At 37.5% G+C, this 15,439-nt stretch overlaps 1 protein-coding gene across 1 annotated transcript in view; it reads left to right on the plus strand.

Annotated features, from left to right (window-relative positions):
- Positions 1–15,439, plus strand: part of PRPSAP1 (phosphoribosyl pyrophosphate synthetase associated protein 1) — a 43,132-nt gene that overhangs the window by 24,701 nt on the left and 2,992 nt on the right. The window contains exons 4-9 of the mRNA XM_036756029.1: positions 4,654–4,826; positions 5,898–6,013; positions 6,445–6,500; positions 7,113–7,258; positions 14,013–14,083; positions 15,177–15,323. Of these exons, the coding sequence (XP_036611924.1) occupies positions 4,654–4,826; positions 5,898–6,013; positions 6,445–6,500; positions 7,113–7,258; positions 14,013–14,083; positions 15,177–15,323 (709 nt within the window). The remainder of the gene's footprint in view (positions 1–4,653; positions 4,827–5,897; positions 6,014–6,444; positions 6,501–7,112; positions 7,259–14,012; positions 14,084–15,176; positions 15,324–15,439) is intronic.

A 15,439-nucleotide genomic window follows, 5' to 3' on the forward strand; every position in this document is an offset into this window, starting at 1 on the left:
TCGAGTGCCTGTGAAATAGGAAGACACAAGGAAAGACTTTTTAATAGTTACATGAGGTATTCTATCATGTTAACATGTGTTATTTTGCTTAGCCACTCCCATATTTAACTATGTACAAGGTGTTTCCAAATTTTCCACTATTAGCATTGCTGTGAATATCTTTGTATAAATTGCTTTTTTCTTTTAGCATCTAATATTGAAATCCAGTTCAACAAAATACTTCTCACTTTAGGCGTACCAGATGCTAGACTCAAAGACTATCCCTCCTCTGGACTAAAAGTGACAGGTGGCTCAGTGAATAGAGTGCTGGGCCTGGAGTCAGGAAGATCTTTGTTCAAATACAGCCTGACACAGTAGCTGTGTGACCCTGGGCAAATCACTTAACCTCCATTTGCCTTAATCCACTGGAGAAGGAAATTGAAAACCATTTAGGTAACTCATTCCCGAGAAAACCACATAATGGGGTCTCAAAATCAGACATGACTCAACAGCAACATAAACCCTGTCAGGTTCCTAAGACTCTGAGTCATTTAACTGTAATTTCAGTAATATTTTGCTGTTCCCAAACTGGTTTGGGTAGTTGGAAAAATAAGTGATGCTGCCGTTGATCTGTATCTATGTGAGTTCTCAAAATAGTAGCCTTTACAAGTTAATATTTGCAGCAATCTTGACATTGATTTTAAAAAGGAAGAGCCAGTAACCAGAAGGAATTTCTCTTTAGAGTAAAACTAGAACAGCACCAATCGTCATTTGTAAGGGTGAATACCGAGGGACAGTAATCTAAAGCTTATTCACTGTGTGCTTCCTGTCTCTTGTCAAGCCTCCATCAGTAACATTCATGATGGGCTAGAATTTGTTTTTCAGTATTTTAATGTCTTCTTTATTGTTCTATAATTTAACTGGATTGCCTTATGTCACTGTTTAAGATTTTGTCTTTTATGATATTTTTGGCTTTAATCTTTTCTTGATGGACCAAACTGGTATCATGATTTATTTATTCATTTATATTTGACAAATATTTGCACATTTACTACATGTGAGACACAGAATATACTGTAATACAGACAGTAGCCAACAGTGGGTAATTCATTTAACTCCTCAATTTCTTTACCCATATGGGAGTGTGGGCTTGATAATTTCATAGTCCCTTTTACCTTTGAAATTCTATGATATTCATAAGGCTGCTCACTTTCTAAATAGTCCCAAACCACTGCAGTCTGGGTTTTTGTTTGTGGTTTATGGATTCCTTTTTTCTTTTCCCATTTTATTTCTCATTTTAGATTGAACCTTGTCTTGTGAGAAAAACAAAATAAGCAACGATGTCTAAAACCGTGACTGTTTTTGACATCCCTCACCAGTAGAATGTCAACTCTGAGTTGGGGGGCAGGAATTTTTTTACTTTTGCCTTTGTCTCTGCCAGTCTAGCACACAGGTGCTTGATATATGTTTATTGATTGTTTCCTGATGTTGACCATCTGGTATGAACCCAACTTTGTTTTGCTGAATTATTTGTTTTCTAGACATATCTCTCTAGTCTCATTTGAGGATTTTTTTTTTGCATGAACGTTCATTAGTGAATTTAATAATTCTCTTTCTCTACTTTGTTTCTCCTTGGTTTGAGTAACAAGACTATATTTGCCTCATAAAAGAATTTGGTAGCATACCTTCTGCCTCTGAAAGTATTTGAAAAAATTCACTTCCCCATGGATTTTTTTCTCTTTTGGCAATTCATTTATAGCTTGATCTCCCCCCTGTGGGCCCCCCCCCCCCCCATTGAGCTGTTTAAGGTGTAACAGCCTTCTGGCTGGGAAATTGAGAAAAATAACATTTTGAATTTATGTGACAGTGTAAGATTTACAAAAAAGTTGTATCAACCTTGTGAGTCAGTGTAAATAGTATAATTCTCATAAAAAGCAGAAAATAATATCTAACATTCTTTTGGCACTTTTAGGTTTACAAAAGGCTTGTACATCTAGTGTCTCAGATTCAGTTTGACAGCCATTTTATAGTTGTGGTTTTCATGGTTTTTTGTATATATTTGTATGTGTACCTGTCTTTTCCATTAGAATGGAAGTTCCTTTCTAATAGGGACTGTTTCATTCTTTGTATTTTTAACTCCAGTGCCTATGTTTTCTTTTTCTCCTCTGTTCATACTGCCCCCTTGTCTGAAATGTTTTCGTCCCCTCTCTTTATCTCCTAAATTCACACTCCTCCATTAAAGCCCAACATAAGACCTCCTCTGGTCTCCCAGATGTGGTAACAGCCCCTCTCCTCTTGAGCTTCACACAGCACTTGGTTTTATACCTCTCTAAGTCATTCTGTTGTTGCTGCTGAGTCACTTGAGCTGTCTGACTTTTCATGACCCCATTTGGGGTTTTCTTGGCAAAAATCCTGGAGTAGTTTGCCATTTCTTTCTCCAGCTCGTTTTACAGGTGAGGAAACTGAGGCAAACAGGGTGAAGTGGCTTGCCCAGGGTTATACAGTTAGTAAATGTTTGAGGTTGGATTTGAACTCAGATCTTCATAACTCCAGACCCAGTGCTCTATCCACTAGGCCACTTACCTGCCCCAATGAACTTACTAATTAGTTAATTAGTACCCATAATGCACTTACCATGTAATATTGTGTGTGTTGGAGTTTTATCCCTCTTCTATTATGTAAATTCTGTGAGTGCAAGAACTAGGTCTAAACTTGGATCTTCTCAGTAATCTACACCCAGGAGGAACAGGTAATATTTGTTTTGAATTCTCTGGAGAGGGACAGTCTCATACCAACTAAAAAAGGCAGTGTCTGAAGGAAAAGACAAAAATACATTACCAGTAGAGAAGAGGAATATCCTAAAGGGTCCCCATTCTGTTTCTCCCTTTGGAATATGAAACCAGTTACAGTTGTGGTCAGCTCATACAGAGAATGGCAATCTAGAATCATTGTTAACAGGATATAGATTTGTTATCTTTGGTCTATTATTTCCTTTTGAGAATAGATTAAAATGTATGTGAAGTAGATCTGAGAACTTTTTCATTCAGGACTACGGTGCAATGGGGGTTGGTTTCCCCCTGGTGGATGCTTTGGGGGTGGCAACTAAGCAGTAATACAGCGTGGCCTGGAGAATGTCTAAACAGATTGTGGTGTGTGAATGGAATGGAATACATTCACATGTATGGAGTACAACGTTAGAAGTAACAAATGGCATTCAGAGAAACACAGAGAGATCTGTACGAGCTGATAATAGAACAAAGCGAGCCAAACCAGAAGGACAATTTATACGACAGCTCACTGATACGGATGAAAACATTAGCATACGGCAACTGAATTCTGATTCATTGCAGTGCTCTATCTTAGTTCAAGGAGAACAAATGATAAATCAAGTCTCCCTCTTAGTAAAGAGGTGGGGGACTATGGGCACAGAATATTGTATATGCTGCCTGGCTTGATCTCTGCATTATCTGGTTTTTGTTTGTTTTTGTTAAAAGTTGGGATATGTACAAGAAATGAAAGCTATATGAGAAAAAATAACGAGATAAGCAAGATTTTCCCTGGATTCAGAAAAAAAAATTAGATGCCAGTATCAAAAGTGGGAGCTGTGGCTTGACCCCAAGGAATGTATGGTCATCCAGTTGGAGGTTGACTATTCCCCCATTGCTTTGATAACCGATCATGGTTGTTATTTCTAGTATAACTGTACCTATCCTTATCCCCAACACTCCCCAACTCTGCACTCACTTCTTAACTGAATATGTACAGGTATTACTGGGGAAAATTCGCTACCTACCCCGTATTATGATCTTTGTGGCTACAGAAGGCGGATTCTGTGCTTTAGGACAGTGACCACTGAGTGAAGACCTCTTTTCATTTGAGTTAGGACAGGATGAGTTACATTGGATATGGTCTGGATCACAAAAGTCACTACATTTGCTCACCACCCCCCCAAAAAACCAACCCACTTTCAAACTTTCATGTTAATGTTGAGGGTACTGCCATCTTTCCAGTCATCATGGTTCTCAAACTTTGTTTCTGACTCCTCACTTTCTCTTATTCCAAAACCATATATCCAGTCAGTTAGCAGATCTTTGTTCTACCTTCGCATCTCTTACATTCTACCACTTCTCTCTTTTCTTCTAGCAGCCTAAACTTTTTTACCATCTGAGGGTTAGAAATAAAAAATCAAGCGTATCCCTTAGAGAGAACAGATCTTTGAGTCCAACCATGATAATATTTTCCTTTTTTCTTTTTGGTGATTAGTTTTTTGTCCTTGGTAAAGGTAGTTCAGATGCTGTAAGACCTGAGAATTGTACACAAGCAGGTGGCTGTTGGTGTTACATCATGGTGACATGCACAGAGTCTGGTAGACCAGTGGTTGGGATCTGAAATGATCCTCACAGTTAGAAATATGTTAGCAGTCCTAAAAATCTAAGCATAGGGCCCAAGTGCCAGAGGTTGTTGGCTGTGTTGGGAAGTTAAATATTCAGAAATAGTTAGCGTGGACTGCTAAGTAGGTAGGGCTAGTGAATCTTCCCTAGAGCCCACATGAACAGAAGAAGAATTCTCATGTAATAGCTTAGCATTTGGATGTTTTTATTGGTCAGGAATTGGAATGTTTTTCAGGATTAAAAAATGAAAAGAATCCTAATGGTTAGATTTTAATGTTTTTAGAGATGTGAATACGGCTGTTATGGAGTTACTGATCATGGCCTACGCGCTGAAGACTGCCTGTGCCAGAAATATTATTGGAGTCATCCCTTACTTTCCCTACAGCAAACAAAGCAAAATGAGAAAGAGAGGTTCCATTGTGTGCAAGCTCCTAGCTTCCATGTTAGCCAAAGCAGGTAAGTACAACCAAAAATAAAAGAATTTTATATTCTATCACTTTGGCACTCTCATTATCAAAGGTGGATTAGAGCCAATTATTTCAAATGTGAACTTTTGGACGTTCCTCATTTTCTTCTGTGTGTCTGTAAATAAAGGAATGAATAGATAAATGGATAAAGAGAATAAAAAAAGTGAGTTGCTGGTCATTTGCATAGTATCAGTCCTTTGCTTGGTTTCTGTAGAATTCGTGTAGGGCTCTAGTGTTAATTTTGGCACAAACTTTTTTCTGTCTACCAACATGTTTCCCTTGCATAAGTCTTTAGATATTAGTCTTGTCATTGTATTAGTCTTTTACCTTGCCTGGCTTCATATATTTGCATTTCTTATTCACTAGTTCTGTTCCTGTCCAGATTGTTTTTCTTTCTTTTAATAGTTATTTGACCGAAATAAAAAAAAAAAACCCAGAGAGATCTCTTTCTTTCTATATATTCCGTATTTCTGGTGTTTCTGATTCTTTTTACCAAGGTAGCTTATTTTTCCAGCATTATTTTGCTTTCATGCCTATCAGTCAGGTTTTCTTCTACATCAGACAAGCAGGAATAACAGAATTTATGGTTAAACCTATAAATCACTTTGCTTTTGATGTTTTCACTTTGCTATTTTATTTTCCTAGTTTGCTACTCAGTCTGGCACTGCTTCACATTCTTTCTAATTATCTTTTAGTCAAACTATTGACATCTACATCTCTTAGTGTTTCAGTATACGTTGACTCATTATTTAAATTTCTTCTTTTATCTTCTCTGTTCTTTGCTGAGTTTTCAGGAACAAGTTCAAACAAACCCTAAGTAGGAGCAAACTTATTTTACTTCTCAGTTCGGCCTGGTGCATCCTTTGTGTCAGTTATTCTCATTGAGGTGTGATGTTTAAAGGACCTGTGTGTAACTGACTTGTTGAAGCCACCTTTGTTGAGCTGCCAGCATCACTCGCCACTCTTTCTCTCAGGGATCGTTAGTTAGACCGCAGGATGTTGTCCAGTGTATCGCTGTTTGTAGGTGAGAACATTTTAATTTTTTGTTTTAAAATTTCAGGTTTAACACACATTATAACTATGGATCTTCATCAAAAGGAAATACAAGGCTTTTTCAGCTTTCCTGTGGACAACCTTAGAGCATCACCTTTCCTACTTCAGTATATCCAAGAAGAAGTGAGAAAACTCTCCTCTTATGCCAACTAGCAAAAATATAGTAGTCCTCTTTAAAATATTATGTTACATTGTGCTTTTTCTGGTGTAGGAGTTGAGCATCTAAAAGGCAGAACAGATAATATTTCTCACAGAGGTCTCTTTTAATTATTTGAGTAAGGCATAAGCTATCTCAGCTTCCCTGTCAACAAGCCATGTGTGAAGCATCATGTTATTTGTAAGACAAAAGATTGCCTTTTCAGTGATATAACTGCAGGGTTTTTGTTTTTTGCTGATTTTAAATGACCAGTGTTTTAAAGGTTCTTCTTTAGTTGTCCTAGTATGTTACTCTGTTTTGTTTCACGTAATTTTTACATCTGATTTTTTAATCAAATTCTGTGACTAGTAATATCCAGTGACATTTTTATGATTCTTTTTTTTCCTTTCCAATCCAGATTCCAAATTACAGAAATGCAGTCATCGTAGCCAAGTCTCCTGATGCTGCAAAAAGGTAAATAAGCTGGAAATGTATGAGGTATCTCTGTTGCTCCTTTTATCAGAATCTAACTTTAATAGAACTCACTGACTCTCGTATACCATCATCAGTGAGGCTTGGTTGATGTAAGTGGGCTTTTTTCAAATTGGCACTTGCTATTTCCTCACTTTAAAGACATCATTATTTATATTCTTATGAGAGAGCATTAAGTTCTTCTTCAAAATTCTCAGGAAAAGGAAAGCAACTGGAACAATAAGCATTTTTCTGACTTTTGTTTTCAGGACGCTTCTGGTTGCAGACCTCTTTCCCATGGGGGAGGGTGGAGTGGTTATTGTGTCATAATATTGAACGAAGGACAACATTAAAGTTAGTTTAAGCTGACCTTACTGAACCCACAACACTGGTGTTAATATGGTTTTCCTGTGTAGCTTCAAAAGAATTCACCATCTACATCAGATATATATAAAATTGAGGGCCGGGCCATACTTTTTTTGGAAATACTTACTATGTTGGTACTTAATATGGTGTTGAAATTCATTGGAATGTTTTCTTGATGACAAGTAAATGTTACTGAAGTGATTCTTAGGGTTCTTTCTATGTCATGAATATTCTTGGGTTTTCTCCTAGGGCCCAGTCCTATGCTGAGAGACTCCGCCTGGGTTTGGCTGTAATACATGGAGAAGCTCAGTGTACAGAGCTCGACATGGATGATGGACGTCATTCTCCTCCAATGGTCAAAAATGCCACTGTGCACCCTGGTCTTGAGTTGCCTTGTAAGATTGCCTTTGTTTTTACATCTTTTGAAGGGCAGTATTTATGTAAAGGGCACTAAACCAAGACATGAGAAGACTTTAGTTGTTACTTTCACTTGTTGGGCCTCAGTTTCTTCTTCAGTGATTTGGGAGGGTTACGATCTCTATGGTCCTTTCCAGTTGTGTGAGTAGCCCAATAGTAGGAAACAATAACCTTTTGTTAACATAAATACAGCCTCGGTTTTACCACCATTTAATGTACATTTGAAGGAGATATAATGACAAATGAACCAATATAGACAAAATTTAGCACTTTATGGGCAAGATATTCACAGTTTTAAAATGAAATAATAAAAGGGAAGATTAGAACCCTTTCAAGTTTTTTATTTTAGTAAAATGGGCAGTTTTTAAAAGAAGGGGAATAATGAAATGGAAACTAGAGCCTAGTGACCAGGTGACTTTTTCCTACTCCTGTTGTAGTCTCTGGAAATTAGAGAACAGGTGTAGTTTGTTGCACGGCGTCCAACTAATCTCCTAATATCAGTCAGGAAATAATGCCTTTATGTTTTCACAACTAGGTCCTAATTCCAAGTTTTTAAAAACAGTATTGTCTGCATTGGATTATTTGAAATATTTAGCAACATAGACCAAACTGTCTTCTCTTTAAATCTTCATATGTATAAATCTTCAAATCTTCATAAATCTTCATAAACCTTCATATGCTGATAGGTGCAGAGAGCTTTATCCCCATCTCAGCGATTTGTTCTCATATTCTCACAAGATAGCCAAGTATAATTGGATGACCTAGGGCATTATCTAAAATCATGAATGCTTTTCACCAATAAAGAACTGAAAGCATCCAGTGGTTACAGCCTCTGAGAGCAAATGGATTTCCAGACCCATAAGCATTCATTTTTAATTTAAAATCCTCAACATTACTTCCTAATAAAAGTATGGGGAGATCCTTAGTCACTTTAAATCTAGGTTGAGCTTTTTCTTTCTTAGAAATGTAAGTTCTGGAAGACATCCTTTCCCAGAATAATCTTGTTTTATTCACGTTAAAATGTGTTGATCAATATATCCCCCTTCATTTATTTTCTTCAAAACGTCCTGATAGTTTACGGCTGTGTCCTCATCTGCATTGGCTGCCTCTCTGGGAATTATTCAATCAAAATCAATTTTAAATCATTTGAACCAACCATAACTTAATAGTAAAAGTTTCTTCACCGTCCACTTCATTTCCATTTTCTTTCACTGATTTAAATAAACTTGAAAACTTGTCTGAAGGATTGCACTGCTAAGAGGAATGCATTTTTTATTGCAACCTTCAATTACAGCTGAAAGACTTTCATCCTTGTAATACTTGTCCTTGTAGTTGTTTGCAAACCACACAAAACCTGTTGCATCTTTTTGCCCTTCTCCTTTATGTTTTATAATACTCCATGCTATAGATTTGGGCACTTTGACATCTTGTCCTATTTTAAAGTTACTGTGACCGCATTCATGCCATTCATTTAAATCACTCTTTTGTTCAAATGTACTATGTGTCCATTTGAAGTGTTGTTCTTTTTGTCCGTTTTGATAGGGGCTTCTCTTAAAAGAAATTAACTGTTGTAAATATGATCCACAGCTGCATATTACATCTACAGAAGACTTAGGCAGGTGTGGACAACACATTAATCATGGCCTAGCTATAATCTTTGTCTTTTTGGAGAATGCTCAAAGGTAGTTCAAATACTGGGCCTACAACATACGTGTTTTAGTAAGTACTAGCCCAAAAAACGAACCAAACAAAAACCCAGTCGACTTTCACTCTTAATGATATTATGTTGAACGCAAAGTTATCTCTTCAGGGGCTCTTTACTGGGTTGGTTTTTTTTTTTAATTCCATGTTGCTCCTGTGCTTTTAGTCTTTGCAGACTACAGATGGTTTTCACTTTACATAAGTGGACTGTTCCGCAGATCTCCATGTAAAAAGGGAGGGAGGGAGATAGGAAGAGAACCACACAGCAAGGGGGGGTGGGCTAAAGGCCTTAAAGCACATGTAGAGGAGCTGGACAGGCAGGTGGGTGGAAGAGAGCAAAAGTCTCCCAGGAATTTTTCTAGATTTGGTTTTTTTGCTGAGGGGGTGGGAGGCTGCCAAGCACTAAGCGGAGGGGCATAAGTGCAGGGAGAGAATACACAGTACTGTATGATCAAGTTGACTTTCTTTTTTTTGAATGAGGATTTCTTTCAGAATTTTCTGCGTGAAGTCAGATTTGCCTAATGCAACTTTGTGTAAATTAAGAACTCTATGTATAGACTTTTTAGTCAAGTCTGCTTAAGATAGTTGGAATACCCCCCATTCTGATATTTTCCCATGTACTTATTGCTTTGTCTCCACACTTTCTCAACCTGGAAGAAATCTTTCATGGAAGTACAAGTGAATTCATTTACAAGAAGCAAAGTTCATAGTGGTGATGGTAATAACTTTCTCCTCCTTAAACTGACGTGGTTTATTACCACAGTTATTACACATGATGGAATTCTGTTTTGACTGGGTTATTCAGGTACCAGCTTTCCAGAGCATAGCATAGCTTAAAGATGATATTTCTTTACATATCTGCACAAGTTGAAAAAGTTCCAAAAAGCATAACTTTGCAAAATGTGGAATTATGCTTTCAAAAATTAAGTATGCTTCAATACTGGTTATTTGGGGTGCTTCAGTGAGATGAGTACACATTTCAGTAACCAATATATTTATTATGATAACTACACTTCCTGCAAGAAGGCAGATGTTTGAAATAGTCTGTGACATTTAGTGACAGTGTTCTTGTCACACAGTAGTTTATCATATTTCTTTCTACACATGTAGACCTACATGAGACATCATTGTAGAAGAGCACTTCACTGCATTCAAATCCAGGGACCCTTATTTTAAATCCCATTTCATGTATTTTTTGATTATTGAAATAGAATCTGTCTCAGTCTATCAGAATTTTGTGCTTTATGATAACCTTTCTGTTTCTCCCATATTCCCAGCCTTAACAAATCTACATTGGTAAAGTGATCAGCCATTAGTTTGGCTCTAGAGAAGCTTTTGATTCAGTGTTAAATAAATTCACCTGATTATTTCTTTCTTCCCCCTCTCCCTCCTAGTCCCTTCTCTCTCTCTCCCCTTCTCTTCCCCCTGTCCCTCTTAGGTACTTATCATTGGACTTAAGAGATTCTTTTGCTTTTGGAAGCTCTAAACCCAGTGTGATCTTTTATTCTCTTAAAGAGTTAGTTGCCCCAAACTATGCCATAGTAAAAGGCTTCCAGTTTTTCTGTTATTTGATGTATATACAGGCACAGGAAAAGAAAGGGTAATGTTCCTGTCCTTTAGATAGGTTATATGGCAGGCTATTCCTATCCTAAAAAGAAGAGTTGTTCCAAAATATGCTTCTCAGATATTTTCATGTCCCCTTCTCACCATGACTCCCAGTTTTGTATGCAGCACATAATTGGTACAAAATTAGCTTGGAATGTTGTGCTTTATAGCAGTCTTAGTGCAACCACTGCTAATATGTAAAGATAGTTTCCATCAGAGAGAGAATAAGAAATTTAAGCATTTCTCTGTTAATATGGGTCTGTCTCAAATATATGTTGGTCATTGATTGGAAAGGCACTGCTTAGCCTTGGAACATTGTTGCTGTGCTAGTAATAAGTCCTGCCTAAAGAATGGATTTTTAGGTAATGGTGTATTCAGGTTTATAGAAGTGTCACGTTCACTTATTCTAGTAGCTTTACTCTTTTAACATGACAGCCTTTAAAAAAAATTTTGTTGAGCATAACTGAGACTAGATGTCACTTCTAATTTACAAAAACTAAACCTGCTGTGGGCTGGTCTAATTCATTATACACATATACAATGGTAAATTTGAGTTTACAGAAGGGATAATAGCTATCACTGGGGCCCGTGTTTTCTGGCATCATTTTTATTTTGCTTTCCTTGCCTGACGCTGTGGCTAGTTCTTGACCTGTCTGTGTTTTCTCTATCTTATTTAGCATCAGACTTTTGTTAAGTATATTTTTCTATTAAACTATAAATGCACCAAGTTGAGATGGGTGAAGAATGAAAAAACTTCTTTTTCCTCTTCATCTTCTCTTAGTACATAGCCAGGCTGGTATTTCATTCAAGTCCAGTCTAATCCAGCAAGCATTTATTTGGCTCTAGTGAAGGAGCTGTGATGGGGTTGTTAGAGTTCTTGAGCTTCTGAGTAGCTAAGGACCCAGCTGTGACTGTCACATTGTACTGGGGGGCTGGCTTACAAGTGCTAACATTAAACTCTTAAAGAATATTGTAGCCATTTCTGCTTTTTGCCTTAACTTCAAAATTAGCTTTGTTCCTTAAAAATGTGTGTCTTTCTTAATGAAATGGCAGAATAGAAGAAAGCTTCAAAGTTTAAAGAGCTTCTGTTGGTTTAGGTTTTTTTTGCTCATGGCATTTCTTTAATCCTACACCTTTTAAAAAAAACAATTAATATCTATTTCAGTTATTTATAAATTTATATAAATGTATAATATATATTATATATGAATTAAATTTATATATAAAATTTTTAAATAGATATTTATAAATTGCTTTTTAATATGAGATGCCTATTGGTTACTTCTACTCTTTTTTTTCATTATTTTTGGTTTTATTGATGCTATATATGAAAACACTTATTCTTCTACCCTTTTCTAAAGGGTAGTTCTTAGAATTGTCTTAACCAGTTTTGTCGAGTGTTTCTTTTGGGAGGAAGCCATTTGGTCACAGATTTTTTCTTTATTTTGCTACCTACCCTATTATTGAATTTCAAAAAAATATATTGGGGGAGAGAAGAAAAGATTATTTTTTTTTAGTAGAAAACTGACCACGAAATTGACAATCATGTTTTCTGCATTACAGTGGAACAGCTTCACTTCTGCTGGCATTTGATGTGGTTATGGGTAGATATTGGCTTGCAATTTCTTTTTTTGCAGAGGAAAAAAATGATCAAGAAAAGGGATCACATCTCTTTAAGAAGCGGGTAGGTCAACATAACCACCTACCTGTGTGATTTATATTAAACACAGAATTATAGGAAAGACAGTTTAACTGCTTCCATTGATAACTTTTCCCTTTTGAAAATAACTTTAATGTACAGGAGCTTTGGGACTTCTTGGCCTCTAGAATACAAGAAATAAAATTACTCTTGGTAATTTTTTCTTGAATAGGAAGTTGGGAAATATCTTAAATTTGCCAGTAAAATAGTCATTTCTTTTTCAGCTAATTTACCATCTGAGTTCAACAGACTTCTGTTCACTGAGCCGTAGAGTAAAATAGGCTTGGATTCAACTATTATAATCTCTTTGATAGTAAGAGCAAAACCCCAAAGTTAGATGACTTGTCAAAGTATTTCACTTAACTTTGAAATCAGAGGATTTTTCCGTCAATCTTTGTTTTATGCAAGGTCAGAACTTATCCTAAATTTCTACACTCTTAATTTCTATTCTAGATATTGTTAGCCTAAGTGGAACTGATTCCTTCTTGAGGAGAGCTTCAAATTCTGTTACTTGGCCCTTATGAGAGGTTGTTTTAAGGATTCTAGTGTAGTTCTTGTGGAGTGTGTTCATTGCCTCAGAGATGCAGTTAGGGACAACCACACCATTCTTCCTCCTGGCTTGTCTCCTTATTAATTTTCTAGCTTTGTGTTCAAAGACAGTTTGCACACATGGGAATATTCTCAATAAGTTTCCAGATTTTCAGATATTCTTTTCTCTAATGAGCTTAACCTCCACCCAGGGATAAAACCTAGAACCAGGGGTAGGGAACTTGCAGCCTGACGGCCTGAAGAGATACGTTCTCCTGTGGGGTACAGTTTTTTTCTCTCTCATTCTCAGACCATGAATTTACAGGGTTAGTTAGAATCACTGCTAATGTCTTTGTAATTTATTATTGAAGGAGGCAAGGTGGCACTCACCTGGGTTCAAGTACTACCTCTGGTACATACTGGCAAGTGGGAACCTGGGCAAGTCACTTTATCTCTCAGTGCTCCCCGCAGCTCTCAAATGGGATTTGCAGAGAAGATGCTCAGTTTTCCTGTTAGGGGAAGTTCCTCACCAGGAGCTCCCTACATTACATGCATGAAGTCACAAGGCCTTTAAAAATTATTTATGAACTGTATCAAGTAACTTAGAAATTCAGACCAGGTAGAGGAGGCCACATGGCTCTTAGAGCTTTCTCTCCTACACTCTCCTCCCAGCTGGTCTGAGGCAGGGCTTGCCAAAAGTGGGGATCGAGATTTAAACTCTGGGGGAAAGGATGTTGACTGATCTTCACTCTCATCAACAATCAAGTCAGCCTGGTCTCTGCTTCATATACTCCTGCCGTTCACCTTGTTGTCTTGCCTCTTGCTCTTTGGTCTGCACTCCTAATCCATTTGTGCCTTGACCCCAACCTCTCTGCCTCCCATGTGCAGCACCAAAGAACTCCTTTCCTTAAAGCACTACAACACCAAAACAAACTGATCTCTCTTGAAAGGTGTAGACAGGATTCTTTTTCATCCTGAGAAATCTTCCAGAGCCTCAGATCCCAGGGAGGTCCTTTTGAGTTTTTCTGGCTCTTGGCAACCTTGGGCCACTCTGGGTTTGATGATGGGGAAGCTTTGAGAATCTTATTGTTCAGTGGCAAAACCATTTTATGAAGTGAATGAAATACAGATATATACATGTATGTATGTATATTTCTCTTCTGATGTATAAATGCTAACCAAATTCTGTTTTTTTCTAGTGATGATGGCCAAAGAAAAACCACCAATCACTGTAGTTGGAGATGTTGGAGGAAGGATTGCCATCATAGTGGTATGGAATCCTCCTTATTCACAGCAAAAGCATTATAAACACTTGAACTTTAAAATGTAGTTTCTGCAAGATGACACTGCTACAATGCGCACGCACACACAACACACTCACGCACACAGGCACAGGGTTCTTGCTTTTGGTCTTTTTCATATCATGGTGATATACAAACACAATCTGTGGTGAGGCAGGGTTAAGTGCCTTGCCCAGGGTCACACAGCTATTAAGTATCAAGTGTCCGAGGCGAGATTTGAGGCCAGGTCCCCTGCTTCAGGGCCTGTGCTCTATCTAGACCTGCCCCAGCTACCTGCTGCTGATTGATATATTTGAAACAATGCCTCCGGTACTTTCACCCATTACCTCTGACCAATTTCTGAGATAATTGTCAGGGCCAGAATGTAATGAAATGAAACAAAAATAATAAAAATCTCAAAGTAACATTCAAACCCATGGTTTGTCACTATGCTTTTAACTACCCGAACTCACTGGCCAAACATACTAGCACCATGGTACTTAATAACAGATGTTACTTTTATTACAAAACTAAACCCTTGTCCAGAGTTCAGATTCCTCTTAACCTTTGGATAGTGTGTTTATGTCACTTGTGCATTCACCCGCAGCTCTACTTGGAATTGCTTAGCTGGAGCATAGAGTCTTATTTCCTTACTGAGGATTTCTTCTGGGTGCGATTCCAATGGACTTTATTTATCAAGAGCTTGCATGAGAGTCATAGCTACAGGAATTTATATACACTAAAATCCTGCTGTTGCTTGGGCTGGTAAGACAGCACATGCAAGCCTTTATTCCCATTCTTACTATTTCTACATGTTCATCCTTGGCTTAGGGTTGTCTTTAGTTGGAGTAGCCAGAATAATTGTAAACTCAGATAATATACACTGTGAAACAGCCTGCAGATAGAAATAAAAAATGCATTTTATTCCCTAATATTAGTCTTTTATTCCCTTTTTTAAAAAAAGGAAAGGTTACCAACAGGAGTTAAATTGTCTTTCTTTTAAGTCTATGTTTAAGGTAAACCATAGGAGTAGGTTAAGATAGTGGGCAATGGCTCTCTGATTGTGTTCTGTTCTTCCCCTAGGATGACATCATTGATGATGTGGAAAGTTTTGTTGCTGCTGCTGAGATCCTCAAAGAGCGAGGTGCCTACAAGATTTATGTCATGGCCACTCACGGCATCTTGTCTGCAGATGCACCCCGCCTAATTGAGGAATCCTCCATTGATGAAGTATGTCTGTTAAAGAGATTGGGGGGCACCTTTCTTTACTTCCAGCATGCTTGAGTCATTGCTCACTGCTACTCTTTCTGTGAGCAGCAAAAGCAAAAACCAAAACAAAACCCACA

The sequence above is a fragment of the Trichosurus vulpecula genome, chromosome 4, assembly GCF_011100635.1.
Source record: "Trichosurus vulpecula isolate mTriVul1 chromosome 4, mTriVul1.pri, whole genome shotgun sequence".
NCBI classification, from domain to species: domain Eukaryota; kingdom Metazoa; phylum Chordata; class Mammalia; order Diprotodontia; family Phalangeridae; genus Trichosurus; species Trichosurus vulpecula.